Source organism: Sturnira hondurensis, unplaced genomic scaffold (assembly GCF_014824575.4).
Source record: "Sturnira hondurensis isolate 20B ecotype Veracruz unplaced genomic scaffold, ASM1482457v3 Scaffold0020903, whole genome shotgun sequence".
NCBI lineage: Eukaryota > Metazoa > Chordata > Mammalia > Chiroptera > Phyllostomidae > Sturnira > Sturnira hondurensis.
The window spans coordinates 2,059,024-2,069,021 of NW_028093534.1; the positions used below are offsets into that span (position 1 = coordinate 2,059,024).

The following is a 9,998-nucleotide window of genomic DNA, read 5'->3' on the forward strand; positions in this document are numbered from 1 at the left end:
CTTGTGGAGACTGAGTGGGAAAGGGATCTCCTCTCTTCGGCACCCAGTCTCGGATAGTGGGGTGAGGGTGAACTGAGAGTAGCTGCTTCCTGCGGGCCCAGAGGACCCAGGCCTGAGAGATTCCCCGTGTCCTCCACCCCCCACGCCCCATTGGCTGGAGCCCAGATTCAGGATTCTTGCAGAGAAACGCAGCAGTTTGCATTCAGTGGACGAGGTCTCCCCCTGCTGGTCGGAGCTGGCACTTGCGGGTGGGGGACGGCTTCTTCACGCATATACTGCCTTTCGGTGTTAACTGCACGCTGATGGAGGCGGGCAGGGCAGTGGAGGGCAGGGAGATGGCAGCACCCATTCGCAGATACTAGACTCAAGTGTGGAGGAGGGCTGCGGACTCTGCCGCCCTCACAGCCAGGCCCTGGGACCGATCCTTGCCAGCAGATTGTATAGACTCTCCCACCTCTTCTCCATCTCCTGACCGCCTCCCCCGCCCCGCCCCCGCCTTCCGCGGCCTTTCCTCTTCTGGGGAGAACCTAAGACTTCGGGGAGGTTCCCACACAAGAGAAAACCTGGAGCTCAGGCTCAAGCGCTCTCGGGAGAGCACAGGCCCCGAGCTAGGGTGTGGCCAGGGTCCCAGATATGCACGGGCTGGTTTCATTTCTTTTTTTAAAAAAATCTTTTAAATATTTTATTTATTCATTTTCACAAAGGGGAAGGGAGGTAGAAAAAGGAGGAAACATTGATCAATTGACTCTCGCACGCCCCCTCCTGGGCACCTGGCCCACAACCCAGGCATGTGCCCTGACTGGGAATGCAACCCTCGACCTTTGAGTTCGCAGGTGAGCGCTCCATCCTCTGAGCCACACCAGCCAGGGAGCTGGCTTCTTTTCACACCTGTTTATTGAGCACTCACTCCGAAGTGCCTGGCCCTGTTTGCACAAGGGTTTTATTTCAATCCATTGTCTCACATTCATCCTCACATCCGCCCACGAGTAAAAGTAGCCCCATTTTTCGGATGAGGTCATTAAAACAGGGAGCTCATGTTACCCGAAGTTGCACATAAGACTTGGACCCCAAGCCAGCCCCCTTCACTATGACGCAGGGCTGTGTACTGAACTTCTCATCTGCATTCCACCCTTTTCCCCACAGAGAGCGGGAATCGCTCTTCCTCAACTCATCTGATCTCCACCCTCACAACCCTCACAACCCTGTGAGGGAAGCAGTTTTCATCCTCATGTGATAGCTTATGAGATGGAGGTTTGGTGCGTTAAGGAGGTTTCCTAAGGAGTGTCAGTGGCCAGGGGACAAGAACCAGTGAGGGCAGAGTCCTGGGCCCAGAGGGGAAGACAGTGGGGATGCTGCCCTGCAAGGCAGAGAAGAGCTCAGAAAAGTGCTGGGTGATGTGCAGCTTCTGGGGGTGGGAGGTGGGGGGTGGACAGGGGGGCTGCTGCTGTTGCTGAGCACAGCTCCCAACACGGCCCCTTTTTGGAACATGGAGGTGTAGAAAGGGAAGTCCGGGGCTGTGCCTCCTCCCTGATGACAGACCTGGCTGATCAACTCCTTGGCATCTCAAGGGGCTGCGGGCAGTTGGTTCCTCCACCCTGTCCGGCACACCCTAATCAAGTGACAGAGATTTGACGTAGCTGAGGTGGGAGGGGTGTGTGGGCAGGAGGCTAAGTGAATTGGATGCCTCCTTCTCTGCTCCGACTGCCTCCTGCTGACCCCTGAGATCTATTTCTGTATTTGTTCTCCTCTCTCTCTCTCTCCACCCCCACCCCCTATCTTGCTCTCCCCACCCCCGTATCGGACCTAGGCCTGCCCTGGCTTCAGCTTCCCTGTCTTCTCACAGAGGACTGAGGAGCCCATGGGGCAGGGTGTGGGATGATGAAGAGGAGAGGTGATGAGCCAGAGTGTCCCAAGGAGAGGCTTCTGAAGAGAGATGAGGCAGAACATGAACGTCAGTGGTTTATTAGGAAGCCCCCATTGCAAACACCAGCAGCCCTAGCCCATGCGTGTTTAAGCAGAAATAAATAAGGCAGCACTTAATGAACCAGTCTGTCTCCCTCCTAAGGAGCTCTGGGGAGGGTCAGCCTCTGCCATCCCAGGGGCGGGGATCCCTCTGGCTCTTGAAGAGGGGCTGGGGAGAGTGGGGGGTGAAGAATGCAGACCACCCCTTCCTGGCCTGGCCTTGGGGCAGCCTGTGAGCTTGGTGCCGCATTCACAATCTTTGAGGCCTGACCTTGTGGCAGCAGCCTGCCCTGTCCCAGAGAGACCCCCTTCCCATCAGGCCCCCAGCTCCTGGCTCCCACCCCAGAGCCCTGTCACAAGTTCCTGTTCCCATTTCTAACTGCAGCCTGGGGAGCCAGCACCTCCTCCCTAGCCCAGAGGACCCAGCTGTGGGGAAAGGAAGCTTTGCCATCATGCTTTTTATTCCCCTGTAGTTCAGGGGCTGAGGGACTGGTCCCCGTCTGACGCTGGTCAGTGGGCAGTCAGCTCTATGGTCTTCTTCCGCTCCTCCCAGTCCTCCTCAGGCTCGTACGTGCCCTTGACGACGGCCACGCGCTCACTCAGGCTCAGGCAGTTGGGGAAGAGCAGGTAGAAGTAGAGGATGGCAGCCACGGCGGCCCCCACAATGGGCCCCACCCAGAACACCTGGTGGAGACAGGGCCGCGTCAGGGGCCTGAGCCCCTCCGGAGGACTGACTCATGGACCCCTAGAGGAGATGGACATGTGACTTCCAGATCTCCAGAAGGAAAGACTTCCTCCCACCTCAGGGACAGATATACTGACACCCCACTCCCCAGTGACAGGGACAGGGACCACAGATACCCACATTCTTAAAGGAGACAGATCCCCAGGGGGCCAGGGCCCCTCCCACTCCACCCTAAAGAGACACATGGACCTTCAGAGGGAACAGACATATAGGTCCTCGGAGAGAAGAACAGGACTCCTCTCCTGTCCGTGTGGGGTCAGAGACAAACTCTGGAGGGAGACCGTGGACTCTCACAGGATGTTCCAGACTGTCCTGAGGGACAGATGTGCAGGACGGAAGACTACCCCAACCCTTCAACAGGGCGGGGGAGTAAAACACCAGACACATAGACTCAGAGGGACAAAAAATCCTCAGAGGAGATCAGCCCAGAGGCAGAGACCCCTCCTTTACCTAGAGGGACAGACACAATAGTGCCCCCCAGCCCCCAGCCAGGGACCCCTTGTCCCCAGGGGCTCAGGCCAGTGTTCTGGCTGCATCCTGTTCCCTACTGTGCCCCCTCCTCCCTCTCCAGCCATTGCTCCCGGGCCCACCCTCAAGCTCTGGGCCCACAACACCCGGGAAGTCCAGGGAGCCAAAGTTTAGTGTCCAGGGGTCCGAGGGAGGCTCAGGCTCACCCAGTGCGCAGAGCTGAACCGCCTCATGACCACTGCGGGGCCGAAGGAGCGGGCTGGGTTCATGGAGCAGCCAGTGAAGTAGATCTGGACGGAGTGAGGGGGCCGGTGAGGAAGGCAAAGCGCATGTCTGCTCCCACGGGGACCCTAACTCTCCCAGGGTCACCCACCAGTCCGGGGGCTCAGATCTCCACCTCAAGGCCCCCAGTTCCTAGGCTGGTGACCTCTCCCTCCACAGGTTCCTGTGCACCTCTCCTCTCTTTTCTGTCCGGAGCTTGGGCTTGGTTTCCTGCCCCCACCCCAGCTCCCACTTATTCCCATCCTCCAGGCTAGAGAAGGTTTGGGGGAGCTCTCAAGTCTGGGGTGGAGTACAACAGCCCCACTCCAGGCCCGAAATGCAGGGCTCGTTGGTTCGGAGAGGTGCTGTAGGCCCCTATTATTCACCCTGAGAAGCTCTCCACAGCCCCAGCCACGTGGCAGCGCTGCTCACCCCAACAAGGTGGCCCAGTGTGACGGACAGGCCAATGGACAGGGCCGGGGAGCCCACAGGGCTGGTGCGGCGTGAGTCGGTAGAGGAGAAGATGCAGAGTGCCAGCTGGAAGGTCAGAATCATCTCCACCACCACGGCCTGGCCCGGCGTTGTGTTGTTGCTGAGCTGCAAGGGGAGGGTGGTTTTGGCCCCAGCCTCCTTCCGGCTCTGTGGCTTGGGGAGGGGCTTGGGGAGGTGGGTTAGGGCCTCCAAGGACACCTACAGCCCAGTGCACATTGGTCAGGGAGGTCATCTGCCAAAGAGACTACGCACATCACAGCGTGTGCAAAGCTTGGGGTGCAGGCCTGTGGCCAAAGGGTGGTATGAGGGGAGCTTTTCCTGGTCACGGTCCTGTCAACGGTTCTGCCCAGCCTCCACCCGCCACAAGCTGGCATTTACCCTCCCTCCTGTGGGCAGCTGCCCAGTGTTATCTACTGCATCCCCAGACCACCTCCCGCCCGTGCCTGACCCGCTGCCAGTGCCAACCACAAACCCGTCTCTCCAGTGCAGCTGACTCACGGCTTGACAATGGCAGAGAAAATCCTCCTCTGTGTTTGATTAATGAACCCAGTTTGCATGGGACATGGGGGCTGAATCTGGGGCTGGGGAAGGGGGAGGCAGAGGAGGCCAGGAGCAGGAACAAAATTAGGGGTTCACATGCATGGTCCCTAAATGGGGTCCCTTGACACCTGCTGTGGTGGGTGATGGCCACCCCCATGTCATAGCTGAGAAAACTGAGACCCACAGAGGTCAGGGTCAGCGGGAGCCAAGATGACAACCTATTTCTCTCTAATGGTTCCAGGGCCCTCCACTGAGGAATAAGCAGGAGCCATGAGGGGCCCAAGAGGAACGCAGGAGTGAGACAGGAAAAAAGGCAGAAGTTTCCAGCAAGAAAGGAGAGGCAGTAGGCAGGAGAGAGGCCAGAAAGGGGCAGCAGGAAGGGAGCAGGCAGAGGAGGTGGGCATGAACCAGGGAAGCTGAGCAGGGACATACGCAGCGGGGGATTCATCTTATTGGCCTTGGGAGGCTGTCACCTTCCCCGCAAGGGTGTGCACTGACCCACTCAATGGCACCTATTCTTGAAAAGGGGTATGAGGGCCTGGTCCCGAGCCCATCCGGGGTCTCTGCCGCACCCCCATCCCCTCCGGCACTCACCGAATTCACCGCCAGAGTGCCCCGGGAACCGATTGGTGCCAGCCCATAGAGGATGCCTGCCCCAGCAATGGCGCCCACCAGCTGGGCCACCACGTAGAAGACAGCCCGGAGCAGGGAGATCTGGTTGCCCACTAAGAGCGCCAGTGTGATGGCAGGGTTGATGTGGCCGCCACTCACGGGCCCCAGGGCCTGGGCCAGGGTGCCTATGGCCAGGCCAAAGGCCAGCGAGATCTGAAGGACGGTGGGCAGCGCTGAAGGCCACTGGAGGGCCGAGGCGAGGCCAAAGAAGACGAAGATGAGGGTGGCCAGGAACTCCGTGAACACGGCCTTGACGAAGGCCACGGAGCACACCTCCTTCTTCATGGCGGCGGTGGGGGCCGAGCGGCAGCGAGGGGCGCCCGTCGGGGCGGCGGCGGCGGCGCTGCTGGGGGCTGGGGGCCGGCTCCCTGGGGCGGCGCGCTCTGCGGGAACCTCAGGGCGGCTGTCGGCCTGGCACGGGCCCCGCAGGGGTGCGCTATATAGAGGGCGGGCGCCCCTAAGCAGGGCCGGCGCGGGGGGGCAGTGGGCGGCTCCCGCGCTCTGGAGCCAGCACTTCGCGCAGGAAGGGAACTTTGCGGCCGGCCGGGGCTCCACACTGCCCCGGGGCCCCCGAGGTCTCCCGCAGGGGCAGCGTGCGACCTGTCCGGGCCACATGACCCAGGAGGCGGCGGACACGGGCCCCGCGGCTGGGGACGTGTGCATGCTGCGCTCCAGGCGGCTTCCGCGCTCTGCGCCCCGCGGTTCGTCCCAGGCTCCCAGGGAGACTTCGCTCGGGCCTGGCCGGGCCGGGGTCACCAGTCCTGCGGACCCCTGACTGACTCCCTCCGCCAGGCTTTTATCTCCGGCCGTGGTGGTCTCCTTTTCTCCTCTCTGGGCCCTGGGTCCAGCCCCTCCTTTTCCTCCTGCGACCCGGGCATCCTCGTCCAGCCTCACCTCCCGCGGGTTTGGAGTGATGCGATTCCCCCAGCACAGCGCCGCTGAGCTCGCTGGCGCCCGGCGGCGGGGGCGGGCGGCCGGGCTGGGCGGTCCGGCCGGGCGGTCCGGCCGTCGCGGGCCTCTCCCTGGCCCGGGCCAAGCGGGCCCCTGGGGTTGAAATGGGGGGTGGGTGGGAAAGCGGGCACCGTGCCAGCCTGCCCTGAGCCTGGTTATCCTGGACCCCCAGCAGCGGCCGTGGACCCCAGGAGGCACCCTCTGCTCTGCAACCGTCCCAACCCCCCCAGCGCGGCTCTCTTGGGGACCTCAGCGCGCCCCCAGAGGAGGTGGGGGCCGGGAGTTCACTTTGTACTTGGGACCGGAGAGGGCATGGCCACGTTCGGTTTTGTTCAGGGAAGAGGCTCTGGGACCGAGGGGTCCGAGCGGGGTGCGGGGAGGGGGCAGGGCACCGCTGCCTCTCCACGCCAGGTCTTGGCCTCTCCCACTCCCCTTCGCGACGCCCCTACTCTAGATCTCAGGTTCTCTTTTTCCTGCACCTTCTGCTCTCACCCCTTCTCTCAGTCTCTTCGGCGTCTGTCCTTCAGACTCAGTCTGGCTTTCTCTTCCTCTCGAATACCTCTGCCTCTTGTCCGGCTTCTTCTCCTTCCGCCTGTTCCTCCAGGCCCTGTCTCTCTCTTTCAGATTTTTCCTCTTCTCTCCCCCCCCCCCCCCCCACCGCTGCACCCTCATCTCCTTCTCTCTTTCTCCTTCCTTTAGGCTCTTCCTCCCCCTCTCCTTTCCATTCCTGTTTTTTTTCCTTCTCTTAGTCTCTCCCTCTCCGTCTCAGCCTCTCCATCCTATCTACCTTTCCTCTACCTCTCAATGTCTGTGACTTTTTTGTTCGTTTGTTTCCATCTGTCTCTATGTCAGTTCCATGTCTGTCTCTCTCACACCTGGTCCTTTTCAGTGCCTCCCAAGTCAGATCCTCCCACCCCTGGACTGGGGTCCACACTTCCTTCCAGTTCCCTGCCCCCCTCCTCCTGTGCTTGCCTCTTTCCTCTGAGCTTCCAGCTGCTCCCCACCATTCCCCCACCCCTCCCACTTCTCGTTTCCAGGTTAGGCATGTGGGGAATGAGGCTGGAGGACCCTCCAGGGCTTGGAGGAGGGGCAGGGAATTACCCTCAGAATCTCAGGAGAAGAGCTGCACTAGAGAGCCCCCCAGCCCCACCCCATCACTGTGTGTCCTTGGGAAGCACTTAGCACAGAGCAAGGCTCAGTAGAGTTTCCTCATCTTGTAACCACAACTTAAGGCTCTGTGTGGAGCTGAAGTGAAAGGTGCGGCCGAGGGAAAGAACAGGTGCTCCTCTATCAGTCCCTCGGGGTGAGGGGAGGGGCTGCGGAGGAAGGCCAAGGGCCTGGAGGAGTGGGTTGTGGGCTTCCTGGCAGCTAAGAGGCCAAAGAAAACAGGGACCAAAGAAACCCTGCCATTGTTCTTCCTCTGTTCAGTGTTTCCTGTTGGAGCAGCTCCTCCCCCATGTCTCTTCTCTTAAGACAGGAGGTCTGCCTGGCCTCTCTGCCCTGGGGCCTGGGGCCTTGCTCCTGGCAGAGCATGGCGTGGACTTGCCTCCTGTCTGCCCCCATCCACCTGCTTTCTCCCCTCCTTGGGCTCTGTCTTTGTGAACCCGCAGGTTTCAAGCTCCATCATCTCGGGGTGGGGAGGACTCTGCAGGGCTCTCGGGAGGCTGGGCCGTCAGGGGAAGATGCTACTTGAGGATTTGGACTCAATCCTTTACGTCTAACCCAAGTCTTTGGCCTCCACGGTGTGATTCGATTCTGAGCTACGTGAGAGGAGCCCAGGCTCAGAGGTCCACGGTCACACAATGACTTGAAAGGGGATCCATAAAGTCACCAGGAATGGGCCTGGGATGGCTGAAGGAGACCCGGTTTGTCAAGATTGCTCAGACAGGGCAGTTTGTTTCATTTCCTGGGCCTGTGCTTGAAATCCTTTCATTCCTTCCAGCTCTCTCCCAGAGCCCTCTGTCCCCAGGTTGTCACAGGAAACTACGGGAGCTCCTGTGTCCTGAAACTGCCTTTTCTCTGAGCTCTTGGGCCCAGCCCTGCCAGCTCCAGGTCCATGCTTCCCTGGGACCTTTCTGGGCTGGGAGATGGGTCTCCCCACTGGTGGCAGGAGGAGTTAAAATCTCTCAGGGAGGGCTCCTTCCCTCCTTTCCTAACAGAGGGACCCCTGTATTTCCTTGGAGGGCAGGGGTAGAAATGGTAGGGTAACTGGCAGGAGGTGGTGCCCCTGGGGCTCCACATATCCCCACTCCTGGGAAATAGTCATTCATTCATTCCACAAAGAGTTATTGAGCACTTATTATGCACCGGACACTGTTCTAGGCACTGGGATATAGCTATGAGCTAGCAGACAGATTTTTGCATGTGGAGCTAATATTTTAGTAAAAGGAGACAGACAACAAATAGTGGATGTAGATAAATTATATAGGACAATAGAATCTGGTCAGTGCTATGGGAAAATAGGATATGTGTGGGGATAAGAGTGGAGTTCCTTTGAAATTTTAAAAGGGTGTCAGTATAGATCTTACAGAGAAGGTGACACCTGAGCAAAGACCTGAAAGAAGAGAGGGAGAGAACCATGCATGCATCCGAGGAAAGAACATCCCAGGCGGAGGGAGCTGCCAGTGTTGCTGGAGTGGAGGGAGCAAGGAGGTGAGGACAGAGGCAGTGGAGGCAGGCAGCCTTGTGCACCACCGACAGGCGCGGCAGGCTTCACTTGAGAGATTGAGGAAGCCACTGAGCCGAGGACTGGCGTGGTCTGACAAGGTTTTTAACACGATCCCTCTGCTGTGGTGGTGAGAAGAGACTGGAGGGACGGGAATGGAAGTGGGGAGGCTGATAGGGCCCTAGGCAGGGAGAGATAGAGGATGGAGGCCTGGACCTGAGGGGACAGTGATTGGATTCTGGCTCCCTCCCTCCCACCCTGCCCCCAGGAAGGTGGGATGGACAGGATTCTCTCATGGAGCTCACAGGGCACATGAGAACAAGGAATCAAGGACAGCAAGTCTTTTGGCCTGAGTGGCTGGAGAAACGGAGATGATATCAGTTGAGATGAAGGGACTGTGGGAAGGGCAGGTGTGGAGAGAAGAGCAGGCTGTCAGCTGTGGACGCGTGCAGTGTTAGGCATTGTCCCAGATCCTGGAGGTTCCTGCCCTGATTTCCCGGGGCTACGGCCAGCACGGGGGCCCAAAGCGGGCTATTCTTTGCTCTGTCGGCAGACCTCCCAGCCTACCCATGTCTTGGTGCCTCTCCATGGGTCACAAAGCCCAGGATGCCCAGTCTGGCCAGGCTGGCAGTGGGAATTTGCCACCCATTAGTTGGGCATCGAAATTCCCTCTGCACCATTCCTAACAGCAGCTGCGGGGAGCCAGGACGGGCCTTTGGACTGTGCTGACCACTTCTAAATCGTGGAAGAAACAGCACTTAATTGGCTAATGATCATTTATTGAGCTCACTACCTGCATAGCACTGTGGTAGACAAAACAGATAAGGGACAACAGGCAGGAGAATGCCACCCAAGACCTGGAAGAAGCCCTGCCTGCAAAGGGCTTAAAGTCTAGCTGGGGGGCCCTGCGTATATACAGAATCACAGCTTACAAGATACAAAACACCATCAAAGCAACATCTGTAGTTGCGAAGTCTTTATCCCACAAAGTGGGACTGTGGGAATGGGTGCTGCTGGGGTCTGACGGTCAGTTCCCTCATCCCCTCAGCGCAGAGCCTTCTCTCTCCCCAGCTTGGGGTCCTAATCCACCTGCCTCTGTGCTGCCCAGCGTCTGTCTGGTTTGGGGTATATCTGACTCCCATCTTCCTCCACACAGGGTGCTCTCCAAAGGCAGAAACCATTCCCACATTCTTGTTGTTTTCTTCCTGCCCTGCCCCGGCCATTCCTGAAGCCCCATGTGCT

The 9,998-nt window shown here is 59.2% G+C and overlaps 1 protein-coding gene across 2 annotated transcripts; it reads right to left on the reverse strand.

Annotated features, from left to right (window-relative positions):
• Positions 1 to 1,946: 1,946 nt before the first annotated feature.
• Positions 1,947 to 5,993, reverse strand: LOC118976394 (aquaporin-5). 2 transcript variants are annotated; one of them, XM_037030858.1, is made up of 4 exons: positions 5,063 to 5,982; positions 3,869 to 4,033; positions 3,382 to 3,465; positions 1,947 to 2,646 (listed from the first exon to the last, which is right to left on the reverse strand). In XM_037030858.1, exons 1-4 carry the CDS (start codon positions 5,801 to 5,803, stop codon positions 2,473 to 2,475), a joined length of 1,164 nt encoding a protein of 387 aa, XP_036886753.1. In that variant the 5' UTR covers positions 5,804 to 5,982; the 3' UTR covers positions 1,947 to 2,472. The 2 variants fall into 2 exon arrangements, with proteins under 2 accessions (XP_036886753.1, XP_036886755.1); XM_037030860.1 differs by lacking the exon at positions 3,869 to 4,033 and having other exon boundaries at positions 5,063 to 5,993.
• Positions 5,994 to 9,998: the final 4,005 nt, after the last annotated feature.